Source organism: Hyperolius riggenbachi, chromosome 3 (genome assembly GCF_040937935.1).
Source record: "Hyperolius riggenbachi isolate aHypRig1 chromosome 3, aHypRig1.pri, whole genome shotgun sequence".
Lineage (NCBI taxonomy): Eukaryota > Metazoa > Chordata > Amphibia > Anura > Hyperoliidae > Hyperolius > Hyperolius riggenbachi.
The window spans coordinates 468,142,266-468,158,264 of record NC_090648.1 but is presented as its reverse complement, the minus strand read 5'-3'; the positions used below and the strand labels follow the sequence as shown (position 1 = coordinate 468,158,264).

General features: G+C 44.9%; 2 protein-coding genes across 10 annotated transcripts in view; one reads left to right on the top strand and one right to left on the bottom strand.

The window, feature by feature from the left end:
• Positions 1–4,808, top strand: part of C2CD5 (C2 calcium dependent domain containing 5) — a 160,064-nt gene extending 155,256 nt beyond the window's left edge. For all 9 annotated transcript variants that reach the window (XM_068277983.1, XM_068277982.1, XM_068277981.1 and 6 more), the window contains one exon: positions 593–4,808. In XM_068277983.1, coding sequence (XP_068134084.1) covers positions 593–733 — 141 coding nt within the window. In that variant the 3' untranslated portion in view covers positions 734–4,808. The remainder of the gene's footprint in view (positions 1–592) is intronic.
• Positions 4,809–14,457: 9,649 nt separating this feature from the next.
• Positions 14,458–15,771, bottom strand: LOC137562412 (E3 ubiquitin/ISG15 ligase TRIM25-like). The gene has a single exon (XM_068273753.1). The coding sequence runs from the start codon at positions 15,769–15,771 to the stop codon at positions 14,458–14,460; it is 1,314 nt and encodes a 437-aa protein (XP_068129854.1).
• Between the last annotated feature and the right edge of the window lie 228 nt (positions 15,772–15,999).

Genomic DNA, 15,999 nt, shown 5'->3' with positions numbered 1-15,999 from the left:
TGGTAAGTATCGATCCTTCTTTCAAAGACAGCAGTTTATGTACTGAAGGGACGCTGGGCACATATGCATGTACGCAACGCGGCAAGCGGACATTACAGACTACAGGAAGCAGGACATTGGGGGCAAGTGACATGGGTGAGGGCGACATAAGAGGGAAAAGACATACTGTAAATGAGGAGGACTTTGGAGACCGGGACAAGACACAAGGGACAGAAGAGACGGGAAGGAGGATGCAGGGCAACAGAAACCACCTTTGTTGGGCACCTTCGGACCATAAGACGCAGGGACTTTTCCCCCCCATTTTGGGGGGAGAAAAAGTGCGTCTTATGGTCCGAAAAATACGGTACTGTCTGATCGCCGCTATAGTCGTTATTCACATCACTAGCGGCACCCAAATCTTCAGCGCCATTTTGCGCTGTTGCGGCAAACAGCGTTTCTCACCCTCATACGGGGACACGAAGGGGTGGTGGTAAATAACCGGTCAACGATGGGAAAAATAATGAAAAAAATGTGGCGAACCAGCCGTTGTTTACCAAGCAGAACAATGCACTGCACACAGTAACACAATTCTTCTTACTTCTCCCCGCCTCAGGCTCAGTGTCTCATTAACGTCAGCGGAGACGCCGTCATCTTCACGCGAGAGCTGGAGTCTGACACAACTCCGCCCACACCACAGCAGCATCGGACCAATTCCACAAGTCAGGCCACAGCAGCGGGCGTAGACGGGACCTGAGGGAGAATCAAGCCACATCTCTGGTTCAGCAGAAAAGAATGGTGCTGCCAGGAGGGTGCACGGTTTTATGAAATATTCAGCAAAACTGTGATCGGCTTTCACCTCGGCTTCATGGAAATTAAACTTGGTACATAAACATCTATAGACAACAGCAATATAATCATAATAAGTATGTGCATGTTAGCATCTCGGTCATGGGACATAAGCCTTCCTCGAACTTTAAACTGGAACTTTCCGGAAGGCCAAGAGCTCAATCTTCACTCTCTTACAGATGGCCCTTGTATTCCCACACAGAAGTTAAGGTGTAAGAGACACACCCCACCACCAGGTGGAGCTGCAGTAGATTCCTGGCTTTACCTGACTGGATAACATTTGTGATCTGTAATTCTATTTATTCCAAACTCCATTGTGCTGCATTAGCAACCCTTCTGCCTTTCTGTTGCTGCTGGTGTATGATTGGGCTGTGCAGGTTCTGTGGGAGGTCCCTGGCTTCTATTTACATATACAGCCACCAGTCCTACAGTTACAGAGAGACAATAGGTTACTGTCAAGTATAAATAATATCCAAGAGGGGGTTGTATTAAAGTCAAACTCCAGACTTGAAGTGTTCTCAGAAGAGAGGAGGATTACTGCTTCCAAATGTTTGTTTTTTTACTTTGTTTTTTTTTCTTCTTTACCCTGTAGCCATCCAGATTCCCATCATTCCTCTTACATCTCTCACAACAGGAAGTAAGAGGGCTTTTTGGTCTCTCTTAGTCCCTTATATTTTCCTGGTGGTTCTGGGTCATAATGAGCGATCTGGATATTCTGTCACAACAGGAAGTGAGTGATAACTCTTAAAGAGACACTGAAGTGAAAAATTATGATATAATGATTTGTATGTGTAGTACAGCTAAGAAATAAAACATTAGGAGCAGAGACATACGTCTAATACTGTTTCCAGTACAGGAAGAGTTAAGAAACTCCAGTTGTTATCTATGCAAAAGAGCCATTGAGCTCCACAACTTTCAAAGTCGCAGAGAGCTCTGTCTTCTGAAGCTTGTTATCTCAAGTGTCAGTCATTGTAATTTCTTTTTCTCTTCAGAAGACAGATCAATAGTTCACAAGACTGCTCTGTAAAATCATTTAGAATGCTGAGTAGTGTGTAAACTGCAAATATTAGAGAATGATGCAAGGTTATAAAAAAACACTATATAGCTGAAAATAAAAAAAAAGAGAATATTTTCTTTGCTACTAATCTTTCAGTAATTATCTGTACTAAACAACCAAATCATTATATCTTTCTTTTTCGCTTCAGTGTCTCTTTAAAGTGTACCTGAGAACACACACACACGCACACCTTCCTGTAGCCCCCTGGAATCTGTGGGCTCCCTCAGTGTCCATCCGCTCCTCTGCATTCTACCACAGTCAGCTCTGGTAAAATCTCCAACTGAGCCAGTCAAGGGCTACTGTGCATGCACAACCCTGGCCGCTTGTATCCTAGGTCACCCTTCTGTGGTCGGGAAGCCCCAGATAAGTATAAATCCTTGTGTGCGTGTTTCATCTCAGATTTGAATGAAACTGTCAACATTTCTGCCTGCTTTTTTTGCACTGCAGAATTGAGAACTCCCCTTTTTGTCCTCTGTGAGAATTTCCATTCCTTCCTGAAAATGGATTAAACAAAAAATCTCTCCAGCAGGGGCACAAACATTCACAAGGAAATCCTTTTCTTTCTTTTTTTGAGTGAGAGATTTCGATATCAAGTGTCTAATGCTCCCTCTCACTTCCTGTCCTCAGGACCACTAGGGTTCAGGCCAACGCCACAGAGGTCCCAAAAACAGGAAGCGAGGGAACATTTCCACAGGAGAGACAGTTTAAACATCCCAACTGGAGTTATAACTTCCCCAACTCGAGCTCAAAGGCTGTTATCCTCATCCTTGCTTCTTTGCTTGGTCCCCGGGACAGGTGTACATATCATCTGTACTGATTCTTCATTGGCTACTTGCTTGTTTGGACCAGCAAAGTTATAAAGCATAACAAAGGCTGCACCAGCACTCGCACCTTTAAAAACAAGTCAGCTTTTATATTTATATAATGACTAGTTCCTTGCATTGTTGATAAGAGAAAATGCTTTGATGTATCACTATTACACAATGTAAGCTCAATAAGTAATTGTATTCCCCAATAATGAAACCAGTACAATTTACTGCTCTCTCTGACTACATACTGCTCAGTACGTCCCATGTTCCTGTGTGAGTAATTGGCTGCACAGAGCAGGATGCATTGCTACTTTAAAGTAACCACCTGCAGTAACTGGCAGGCTACCACGCTCACTAACCACTGTGCTGCCAGTGCAGCTGTAAGGTGGCTGGTTTTTTTGTTTCTTCATAAATTAGGATAAGAAAAATCAAATAATGTTTGTAAGGATTCTTGCCATGCACAAATCTGAAAATGGAATCTCATTTTCAAGCACGCCTCTGTTCAGTGCCATCTGGTGGTGAAGGTGAGTATGGTCACGATGACCATATGCCTGTGGTGGGGCTCATTAGTAGAGATGGCTGGTGAGGTGCAAAAATTCAGGCCTGTACATGTATTTAATGCAAATTGCATTCAGCTTGGAATGGGGCCAGTAAGATGCAGCTGCTGATGATCTGGGCTGGTGCAATTACAAGCTGCATACAATTTGCTTCCAAATCAGTGTCTCGTTGATCATCTCAATTCATTAGAAGTCTTCTCTTGGAATTTTTGTCTCTCTCTATGTGTCTGATATGTTCCAGGTTCTGGGCTGTGTGCTGATGGTCTCTGTAAGCTCTATAGACTCCAGTGTGGGCTGACTGCTTCCAACACACACTTGAACTTACTGTACACACTTGCAGCTTAAAGTAAACCCAAGATGACTGTAAGGACAAAAAAATTAGATACTTACCTAAGAGGGAAGCCTCTGGATCCTGAAGAGCATACATGTCAAACTCCGGCCCACGGGCCAAATCTGGCCCTCAGTGCCATTAAATTTGGCCCTCAAGTGGTTTCCCCACTTTATATTGGAGGTGAAGTCCTAGAACACAAGGGCAGTCCTATGGGGGAGGGAGGGGGAAAGCACTAGACACCAGGGAACTGTATAGGGGAGGGTGGGTCCTGTAGACACCAGGGAACTGTATAAGGGAAAATGGGGGCTATTAGACACCAGGGAACTTTATAAGGGAGGGAGGGAGCCACTAGACATTGAGGTTGGCCTGTGACTAGGTCCCAGTGTACAATTTCGGCCCACTTGTTGAGTTTGAAACCCCTGCTGTAGAGGCTTCCTGTGGCCTCCTCCAGACCTCTGCTGCTGCCTGGGACCCTCTTTGTGATCGCGAGCATGACAGTGCTGCACCCTGCTTACTGCACAGGCGTGGCCGTATTCGCACAGGTGCAGAAGGGCCGTGCTCATGCATGAAGAGCAATGCGGTAATGATCAGAAATCTGACAAGCTTGTGGGAGGAGCTAAGGGGAAGTGGTAAGCCACTGCTGCATCCTGAGGCTTTCCTCTTCTTGGGTAAGTATCTTTTTACTTGAGGTTGGCCTCGAGTACACTTTAAGCATCATACACATGTACAAGGCATGTCACCTGACGGGTCAGGATCCAATCCCTTGAGTGACATTGTAGGGGTGAAGCTGTACAAATGTGTCGCTAGCCTGCAGGCAAACGACAGGTTCTATTGCTATGTGAGGGGGGGGGGAAGCGGAGTGCTGTTGCAAAGTGACGTCACACTGCGGGAGGAGTGAGTGGGGAGAACAATACAATCGGCCGAATCAGCCCGATGCGCTGATCGCTGGCTGAGGCATCAAGGGGCATTGGGGCCATCCATTCTTAGCAAAGGCAGTCCTTATTGGCCACCCAGCCAAGTTTCATCTAGATGGTGTACAAGGCTTTAGGTCGCCTAAAACAATTGCTCAAGAGCCTGTTTGGCCCCTCGAATCGTGTACAGGTGAGCAGGATCATCCACCAAGCAACCTAGGCAGGTTCCTGGGGCCTAGCCGGAGTCCAGGGGCCCACCAGCCACCTTCTCTGACCTCTCTTCACTTTAGCTTACCAAAAAGACCACGGGGGGGGGGGGGGGGGGCAAATCTACTACCTTGCATAGGACTCCATTACATCTTAATCCATCTCTGGTCACCAATCAGTCATTTTGAAAAACCATGCTCAATAGTAGAACACGCTGATTGGCAGAGAGCTGAAAAGGAAAGGCCATTCAAAATGAACAAGAATGGTCTTTTTATATGACCACTGCTGCAAGTGTGTACAGTGCTCAACACAGCGCAGATGGCAGAAATGCAACAAGTGTGGAAAAAAGGCTTCATAACCGGTGATCCCAACAGAAGATACAAACACAACAATTAACATGCCTGCACTTTCCACCACCAACAGCGTTTGCTGGAGTTCTGCTTTAACCAGATCACCACAAAATCATTTCAATCAAGCTGCCAGTAGAGGCCAGCAGACGCAGCATCTGGGGAGCTCTGCATGTCTCCTGAGTGGCTGCAAAGCATAAACGCTTTATGGGAATGGAGGCTGGAGGGCATCTGTAAAAAGATTTGAAATCATATATATATTTTTGATACTTTATTCATAGAGTTTTAGGTTCTCAGCATTGTCATTGCACCAAAAGACACAGAGAGACGGCAGCTGCAGGGGGCGCTCTGACTGGAAACAGCCTGTAAACTTGAATGTAAATAGTCATTTCTGGTGGATTCTGATTTGTCCAGAGCGTACGGAGAGCAATAAACTGCTTGTTTCAGCGACAGTGTGGTCCTGTGTGTTCTGTTTTATGTCCTTTTCCGTTAGTTGGGATTTGATCCAATAAAATGGTCCATTGCTTTTTACAGGTCGGAACAGAGCTGCGTTTAGTAAAGGACAGCTGAAGTAAAGGGATATGGAGGCTGCCATATTTATTTCTTTTTAAGCAATACCAGTTGCCTGGCAGCCTCTGCCTTTAATACTTTTAGCCATAGCCCCTGAACAAGCATGCAGCAGATCAGTTGTTTCTGACAATATTGTCAGATCTGACTGGATTAGCTGAATGCTTGTTTCTGGTCTTCTGCAGCCAAATATATTAGCAGGGCTGCTGGGCAACTAGTATTGTTTAAAAGGAAATAAATATGGCAGCCTCCATATTCTTCTCACTTCAGTAGTCCTTTAACATGTGAATTGCAGTGCTGCAATTCATTTTTTTGCCGGTGTAACGACTGATCGTGCTGCGAGGAAGCTGCCCTCCTCACTGAGTGACACGCATGCTTAGTGGGAACGTTAATATAATCCCCACTAAATATCTCCGCAGCCACACCTCCTACACTCCTTAAAGAGACACTGAAGCGAAAAAAAAAATATGATATTATGATTTGTATGTGTAGTACAGCTAAGAAATAAAACATTAAGATCAGATACATCAGTCTAATTGTTTCCAGTACAGGAAGAGTTGAGAAACTCCAGTTGTTATCTCTAATGCAAAAAAGCTATTAAGCTCTCCGACTAAGTTAGTCATGGAGAGGGCTGTTATCTGACTTTTATTATCTCAACTGTAATTGAACTGTTTACTTTTCCTCTGCCAGAAGAGAGTTCATTACTTCACAGACTGCTCTGAAAGACTCATTTTGAATGCTGAGTGTTGTGTAATCTGCACATATTATAGAATAGTGCAATGTTAGAAAAAACACTATATACCTGAAAATAAAAATATGAGAATATTTTCTTTGCTGCTAATCTTCTAGTAATTATTCATAGTACACAACCAATTCATTATATCATATATTTTTTTTCGCTTCAGTGTCTCTTTAAGTTTTCAGGGTAATGAGGGGACCCCCCTAAACAATCTGTTTGCCAAATTGCAGCCTCTAAGCCTCGCTGGTTCCCGAAATAGATTACATAAACCTATTTTGTGAACCAGCGTGCTGCAATTTGGCAAAGAGGTAGTTTGGGGGGTCCCCTCGTTACCGTAAAAATTTGGGGAGTGTAAAAGGTGTGGCTGCGGAGATAATTGGGGTGTGTAGCGCCCGCAGCATCATTGAAGAGGAAATATAGCAGCACTGTGGGCAGCGTAAATTTACAGATAGCATGATCAGACTCCACACCGGCCTGCTGAGTTCTTTTTATACGTTTACACTCCTATACAAAGTATAGAAGCGCAGGAAAATTTCATAGCAATCGCAACACTATGTGTTCCCCATTTTTTGCCACTCAGTAACCTGCCGTGTGTCAGGCATCGACATGTGTGGCGTTACAAATGTTGCTGTTGGGCATTAGAGGACACCTGAAGTGAGGGACAAGTGAAGGCTGTTATATTTATTTCCTTTAAACAATACCAGTTAGTCAGCTAGGAAGGTCCAGAGGTACTGCCCCTGCCTGTGAAGCATGAGGTCATGAGTTTTACTACCATGTCGGAAAGAAAATAAAAACAAGTCCTGTTGCCTGGCAGTCCTGATGATCTTTTCATGCATCAGTAATAATAATCCGAACATTTGTATAGCGCTTTTCTCCTGTTGGTCCCAAAGCTCTCAAGAGCTGCAGCCACTGGGACGCGCTCAAGAGGCCACCCTGCAGTGTTAGGAAGTCTTGCCTTAAACTCCTTACTGAATAGGTACGGACTCTAGCTACAATTTGAACCCTGGTCTCCCATGTCGAAGGCAGAGCCCTTAACCGGTACACCATCCAGCCACTACACAGTAGTGTCTGAATCACAAACCGGAAACATGCATGTTGCAAATCCAGTCTAGCTGATCTGCATGCTTGTTGCGGGTCTACGGCTAAAAGTATTACAAGCAGAGGATCAGCAGGACAACCAGGCAATTTGCATTGTTTGTTTAAGAGGAAATAAATGACAGCCTCCATATCCCTCTCACTGCAGATATTTTTTACATTGCAGCTGAAAGGAGCTCAGTGGCCAGCAGATGAGAGGCATGTAGTTCAGCCGACTGAAAAGGTAAGGTAAGCAGTGATTGTGGAAGGCAAAAGCATTAAAGGGAACCTGAAGTGAAAATGAACGTATGATTTAAAGGGAAGGTTCAGGCACAGGCAAAAAAAAAAAATATCCAAATCCACTTACCTGGGGCTTCCTCCAGCCCGTGGCAGGCAGGAGGTGCCCTCGGCGCCGCTCCGCAGGCTCCCGGTGGCCGACCCGACCTGGCCAGGCCGGCGGCCAGGTCGGGCCTCTTCTGCGCTCCATTGTGCGTTCCACGCCGGCGCGCTGACGTCATCGGACGTCCTCCGGGCTGTACTGCGCAGTACAGCCCGGAGGACGTCCAATGACGTCAGCGCGCCGGCGTGGAACGCACAATGGAGCGCAGAAGAGGCCCGACCTGGCCGCCGGCCTGACCAGGTCGGGTCGGCCACCGGGAGCCTGCGGAGTACTGAGCCTGCGCAGTACAGCCCGGAGGACGTCCGATGACGTCAGCGCGCCGGCATGGAGCGCAGAAGAGGCCCGAGCTGGCCGCCGGCCTGGCCAGGTTGGGTCGGCCACCGGGAGCCTGCGGAGTGGCGCCGAGGGCACCTCCTGCCTGCCACGGGCTGGAGGAAGCCCCAGGTAAGTGGATTTGGATTTTTATTTTTTTTATGCCTGTGCCTGAACCTTCCCTTTAAAGGAAACCTAAACTTAGGCCTGGTGCACACCAAAACCCGCTAGCAGATCCGCAAAATGCTAGCAGATTTTGAAACGCTTTTTCTTCTTTTTCTGTAGCGTTTCAGCTAGCATTTTGCGGTTTTGGGAAGCGTTTTTGGTGTAGTAGATTTCATGTATTGTTACAGTAAAGCTGTTACTGAACAGCTACTGTAACAAAAAACGCCTGGCAAACCGCTCTGAACTGCCTTTTTCAGAGCGGTTTGCGGTTTTTCTATACTTTACATTGGAGGCAGAAACGCCTCCGCAATCCAAAAAATGCCTCAACCCGGGAGTCTGCGTTTCAGCAAAACGCCTCCCGCTCTGGTGTGAACCACCCCATTGAGATACATTGACCAAGCGTATCTGCAGCCGCCAGCGGCTGCAAAAACGCCAAAAAACCCGCTCGGTGTGCACCAGCCCTGAGAGGGATATGGATGTTTCCTTTTAAACAATACCAGTTGCTTGGCAGTCCTGCTGAACTTATTGGCTGCAGTAGTGGCTGAATCACAGACCTGAAACAAGCATGCAGGTAATCCACTCTGACTTCAGTCAGAGCACCTGATCTGCATGCTTGTTCAGGGGCTGTGGCTAAAAGTATTAGAGGCAGCCGATCAGCAGGCGAGTCGGGCAACTGGTATTATTTTAAAAGGAAAAATCCATATACTTCTCAGTTTAGGTTCCCTTTAATGACTTGTATGTGTAGTACAGCTATGAAATAGAACATTAGTAGCAAAGAGGAGTCTCGTATTGTGTCCAGCACAGGAAGAGTTAAGAAACTTCACTTGTTTTCTATGCAAAAGAGCTTCTCTTAGCTCTCCAACTAATTTAGTCAGAGAACAGTGCTATTTTCTGAAGCACTTATACATCAAAGAAACAGTGAAAGACAACTTCAGATAAGATTTTACTGCAGGGGAGTTCTGCACTGTTTCATAGTTTTAAATGATAGTAGTAAAAATGTTTCTGTATAGTTTTAAATGCAAAGTGTAAACTGATGCTATGATGCAATGCTGTAAAAAAAACAAACTATACAATTGAAAATAAAAATGAGACTTTTCTTTGCTGCTGATGTTGTATTAATCATCCGTACTACCAGGGCTGTGGAGTCTGTACAAAAATCATCCGACTCCTCAGTTTATTAAGACCTCCAACTCCCGGTACCAAAAATTGCTCCGACTCCTCGACTCCAAATCCACAGCCCTGCATACGACACATACAATTCATTACCTTATACGTTTCGTTTTGTTTTGTTTGTTTTTCACTTCAATGTCACTTTACAGTAAACCAGAGACCTGCAAATGTAGAGATTTTTTACTTACCCGCGGCTTCCTCCAGCCCCATAAGCACGGATGCCTCCCTCGCCGTCCTCCCGCGGTCTGCCGTTCAGCCGCAATCTTCTCCGGTAAATGGCTCAGTCGCGTCCAGTCCGGGTCTACTGCGCATGCAAGGGAGGTCCACGCATGCGCAGAAGGCCTAGACTGGACACCTTATTTGAATGTGAAAGAGGGACAAAATGGAGTTTTTTCAGTTACTTTATCAAGGGGGTCAGTGGTGGGTAGTGCTGTCCTGGGTGGGAAAGGAACAAGATAGGAAGAAAAATAAAATAACTAAGGCAGTAATATTCATATAAATGTGTTTATTGCTGAAATTTATAAGTATTATTGTACTGAAATAAAACATGATCACATGCAAACTATTCATACAGGTATACTCCATATTTATTTATATTCAACTAGACATTTAATAAAATATGTTGTAAAAATAATAATAATAATGAAGACCAACATCTTTCTCCTATGACAGCAGCAATCCAGAGTGTGAGTTGCACAGATATGGCCACTGGGTGGCGCTAATGGATGAGGCCATATTGTCTGCCAGTCTTCTGGTGAAAACCATAACATCAGCATCACTCCTCAGGTATGGCAGATACAGGAGAAGAGACCATTCCTTTTATGTGGCTTTTAGGCCACTTATACACAATGGCATTGCAGTAAGGTATTTTACCACAAGAGGCCGCAAAGTCAATGTAGGTCTATGGAGACTTATGAAACTATCTCCATGCAATAGTTTTGAGTGTCAGTTTTGAAATGATTATTGTACAGACATGCTGTTCAGATCACCAATAGGCACCGTGTACTGCTCTATAGAGAGAGGAGGGTGGATGCACAAGTGACATTACATTGTTGTAACTTCTCTCTAAAGGTAGCCACTAAGAGCCCCAATATATTAGTAAAGAATTGTTCGAGCAACCAGATAATTGGATTGGCAGAAAGTAAACTCTGTTGATGTTCCCAATCATTTGCAAATGTTTCTTAAAGTGAACCGAGCACCATTTTTAGCACCCAGGGCATCTCAATAGCACATTAAAAATACATGCCAACAATATGTCTCATTATTAAAATAAACTTCCATTTTACATTCAAAGTAGTTTTATTAGCCTACTTCAGCAAGCTTGTGTGTCCATCCTCGGCCACAGAGATTTGAGGAAGCTAATTGTTTTATTGAGGTAATTACCAAGAGCTAAACAATACCTTTTCATCAACTGAGGGGGGTTAGTAATTAGGACTGTTTCTTCAAAGAGATTGTGTGTGTCAATGTGTCAAGGTAGCATCTCTGACTTGTATAAATAAGGACTGTGAGAAGGGGAGAGGAGAACATGGCAGCTTCTATGCCAGGAGAAATTCCAGTGAAAGAAAAAAAGGGCTTAGTTCCCTTTAAAGGGATTCTAAACTGAGAGGGATATGGATGTTTCCTTTTAAACAATACCAGTTGCCCGACTCTCTTGCTGATCTCTTTAGCTGCAGTAGTGGCTGAATCACACACCTGAAACAAGCATGCAGCTAATCCAGTCTGACTTCAGTCAGAGCACCTGATCTGCATGCTTGTTCAGGGGCTGTGGCTAAAAGTATTAGAGGCAGAGGATCAGCAAGACTGCCAGGCAACTGGTATTATTTTAAAGGGAAAACTCCATATCCTTCTCAATTTAGGTTCCCTTTAAAGGATACCCCAACTGGAATGTGACATAATGAGATAGACATGTGTATGTACAGTGCCTAGCACACAGATAACTATGCTGTGTTCCTTTTTTTCTTTCTCTGCCTGAAAGAGTTAAATATCAGGTATGTAAGTGGCTGACTCATTCCTGACTCAGACAGGAAGTGACTACAGTGTGACCCTCACTGATAAGAAATTCCCATTTTTTACCTTTTTCTTGCTCTCAGAAGCCATTTTCTGCTAGGAAAGTGTTTTATAGTTGGAATTTCTTATCAGTGAGGGTCACACTGTAGTCACTTCCTGTCTGAGTCAGGACTGAGTCAGCCACTTGCATACCTTATATTTAACTCTTTCAGGCAGAAAAATAAAAAAAGGAACACCGCATAGTTATCTGTGTGCTAGGCACTGTACATACACATGTTTATCTCATTATGTCACATTTCAGTTGGGGTATCCTTTAAAGTAATCAGGCAACCACAATGTTGTTGATTTAAAAAAACTTTTTATAATTGGTTGTGATTACAACATGTTATTTCTGATCACATTTATCTGGTCGCTTGAATGATTCTTTTCTAAAAATTGGACCATTAGTGGCCACCTTTAAAGTTCATGCAGACAAAAAAAAAAAAAAAAGAAATCACAGCTTCAGGATGTGGCAGCTGTTTAGGGTGGAGTTTAAAGAGGAGTAAAGTTGTTTGTTGGATCCCTTACTTGATACCTATTCGGAGCTGAAGTCCATATAACAGCTGCAGAGAGCTGATAAGCAGTGGAGAAAAAGGGAAAGGATGTGGCAGCTATTGAGGGTGGAGTTAAAGAGGGGTAAAGTTGTTTGCTGGATCCTTACTTGATACTAAGGTGACCATACATCAGGTGACTTGGCAGCTGTTTGACCATCTGATTTGATTATTATAATTGGAATCGGATGAAAATCGGCGACGCCAGTGCACGCCCGACTAACAATGCAACCAATTTTGGGATGAAACTGAGTGCTTTTATCGTTCAGACATGCTGCAAGGTGTCCGCTCATCGTGGCGGGTTGGGTGCGCTATAGTATGGGCGAGCGATATTGGGACGAGCGATGAACACGACAAAACTCCTGGCATTATTCCCACAATGTATAAATGTGTATGTAATGTGTGCATTTATACCTTACCTGTCCCGTGTCGCGGTGCCCGTCCGTCTCCTGAATCCCCCCTCTTCTGTTAGCCCCACACACGCTGCTGGCGTATAGCACGCCGGTGCATGTGACATCACACGCCACACCGGCAGCATGCATGCGGCTATGGAAGAGCGGGGGATTCAGAAGAGGGATGGGCACCGCGACACAGGACAGGTAATGTATAAATACACACATTACATACACATGCATTAGTGCAACAGTGGTGAGGAAGCGGGCTCGGACGATTCCTGAGAGATTTCCTGCTGAAATCGTTCAGGAATTGGCTTGCAGTGTATGGGCAGACGACAGATCCCTCTCTAATCAGATTCAATTAGTCTTGGTCGTATCTGCCCATCATCGCTAGATGTATGGCTACCTTTATTCTGAGCTGAAGTGCTGATAACAGCTGCAGAGAGATGATAAGCAGTGGAGAAAAAGGGAAGGGATGTGGCAGCTAGGACTGGCACTCACTGTGGCTAGTTTAGCACAGAACAAGGACTGGGTCACACTGCAAGTGCTTTTTTAAAGGGAACCAGAGACGAAGCAGCCTTGTGTATTTTACCATATATATCAGTAAGAACATTAGAGAAAACACTTACCATGCTCTCTGTTTCATCCTCACTGCTAAAAGTGTCTGTTATCAGCTGTGATAAGAATCCCGGACCTAGCATTCAGTCTGGCTTTGCAGGGAATAATTATAGCTGAGTCATTATAGCAGAGCCACAAGGGGGCAGGCTTGGGCTTGAAAGACACCAGAGAAGACAGACTCAGCTATAATCTTTCCATAGCACGGCTAGACTGAGTGCTCAATCAGGTATTCTTATCAGAGGTGATAACAGTCAGATTAAACAGAGAACAATTAAACAAAGAGCAGATTAGGGGCTTGATTCACAAAGCGGTGCAAACTGTTTAGCACTGGAGTGCTAAACAGTTAGCACGTGAAGTGCTTTTCGCGGACTTTTGCGCCCGCAAAGTGCCGCGATTCACGCGATCGCGGACTTTTGCGCGCGCAATTTGCCGCGCGCTCTCAAAAGTCCGCGATCGCGCGAATTGCGGCACTTTGCGCGCGCAAAAGTCAGCGAAAAGCACTTCACATGCTAACTGTTTAGCACTCCCGTGCTAAACAGTTTGCACCGCTTTGTGAATCGAGCCCTAGGTGTTTACTGTCATGTTCCCACTGATTTATAAGGTAAAATACAAGAGGGTGCTTCATCTCTGGTTCTCTTTAAGCGCCTGTGATTTTAAATGCTCTTGCTAATGTAATATTATGTTTTGTAATATTATGTAATGTTATGTTTAAAAATCACCCACAGCATTGTATTAGCAAGAGCATTTGAAATAGCTGGCACTTATAAAGCTCCGGTGGTGTGAACCAGCACTAACACCCGGTGCCATTCATAGTAGAAGTAAATTGTCAATATAAACAGACCTATACACAGTACTGTAATGCAATCAGCACCTTACTGTATGATATTTAAAACAAGTATATCTAAAGTATAAAACACTGGCATTGTAATGAGATGTAATGAGATGAGCAGACAGATGGAACAGAAGTAAATGTTGGTAGAGACATTAGATAATGAGCACCTGAGGGACACAGGTAATATCTCAGAGATAGGAGGCGGGTATCTGATGAGCTCAATGTGTCAGCACTATGTACACAAGAAAGAATTATATAATAACTACCGTAATCAATTCTCTCACCTCATGATTTCAAGGCGTTATCTTTATACAACTATAATGGTCTACCCAAAATGCCGCATGGAGCGGTTCAGTGAATTCAACAGAGAATGACTGTAATAGCCTGATAGGGGTACACAGGGTATAAAAGGAGACCCTCCCACCCTCATAATCTAGATATATCCTCACTCTATCAATGGAGAAATTACCACCTGAGCAAGAATTATCAGATCTGTAAGCGCACCAGGATTTGGAATAACCGCCATAACGATCAACCCATCCAATCAGTGACCGATCACCTGTCCTGGGCTGGCTATACTGGGGTAACACACCCCCACTTTCCAGTAGAGTGCTCCTCTGACATCCACTTCCCAGCAATGCACCCCTGAGGAAAAACTATTACTGCTCAACACCTGAGGGTGATGCATAAACTTCTCTGCTGTACCTGGATGATTCTGGTCTACAGGGGTCCAGGATATAGTCTTCCTGTCATCTGATATGTGTAGATGATTATTAGATGTGTTTACATCTAGTAGTATTCCTGCAGACTCCTGTATACTGATGGGTTTCTTTACTCCAGACATTATATCAGATAACCCCGTGTATAATGTACGTTGGAAGTCAGCCACATTCAGATCCCCTCCATGCTTATCAAGTCTCTCTCCGCCCTCATTGTCCCCCTCCTCAGTGTCACACAAGTCCCCTGTGCCTGGTTCCTGTAGGACAGTCAGTGGGTCAGTCATGTTACACAGCTCCTCAATGAGACGCTTCTTCCTGGACAGCTTGTCCTGCTCTACCTCCAGCTGCCTGATGGTATCATCAAATGCATTGGATACTTGTTCTGCCTGCTTGGTGATGTCACCCAGGACTCTTCTCTCCAAGTCATCCAGCTGTGTCCTGAGGTCTCTAAACAGGTCTGTGACTCTCTCTGTTTCACCATCTGCTTTCTCTTGTGCTTTTCTCTGCCTTTTCTGCAGATTCTGGGCTCTTTTCTTTATGTCCTTTATTTTTGCTGTAAGTTTCTGTTCAAAATTTCTCAGCTGATTTTTCTTCTTGTTTGAGGCCTCCTCCAGCATCTCCACTTGGTGACCTCTGTGTGCTCCATCCAGCCTGCAGGCCAGACAGATACATGCAGCATCCAGGTGGCAGTAATACTCCAGAGTCTTCTTGTGGATGGGGCATTTCCTGCTCTCCAGGCTAGAGGTGGGGTCACACAACACGTGTTCTGGAGACTTGCTGTGGACTCTCAGGTGTTTATCGCACAGAGACGCCTCACAAAGCAGGCAGGACTTAACAGCCAATACTGGAGAGTCCACACAGTGAGTACAGAAGACTTTTCCCTCCTCCTGCTCAGGCTCGGTAGAGAGGAAATTCTTCAGTATGTTCCGGAATCCTATATTTCTGTACAGAGCAGGCCTCTCCCGAGACTCCTCTCTGCATTCAGGACAGGAATATCTTCCAGATGCCTCCTGTGAGTCCAGCACACGATCAATACAGACCTGGCAGAAGTTGTGGCCACATTTCAGCATAACAGGATCTGTATAAACATTCAGGCAAATGGAGCAGTCCAGCTCTTTCCTCAGATCAGCAGCCGCCATGACTTAGGAAGTGGAATGGTTTGGTGTGTAGGGAGAAAGGCAGAAGAGGGAGGAGAGGGGGTGGTGCAAGTGCACATATTCCCGCCAAGAATGAGGATGAAACTGTGAGTGAGGCTGTGTGTCCAGATTTACTTATTAACTTGTGTGCCACATGTTTACCTTCAATGGGACAGGGACCTGAACATTATTTTAACCACTTCACTCCCACTTCACTGCTGTCTCTGTTCA

What these genes read in the sequence shown, in the direction of transcription:
- LOC137562412 (XM_068273753.1), bottom strand. Translation starts at nt 15,771, where the DNA reads ATGGCGGCTGCTGATCTGAGGAAAGAGCTGGACTGCTCCATTTGCCTG.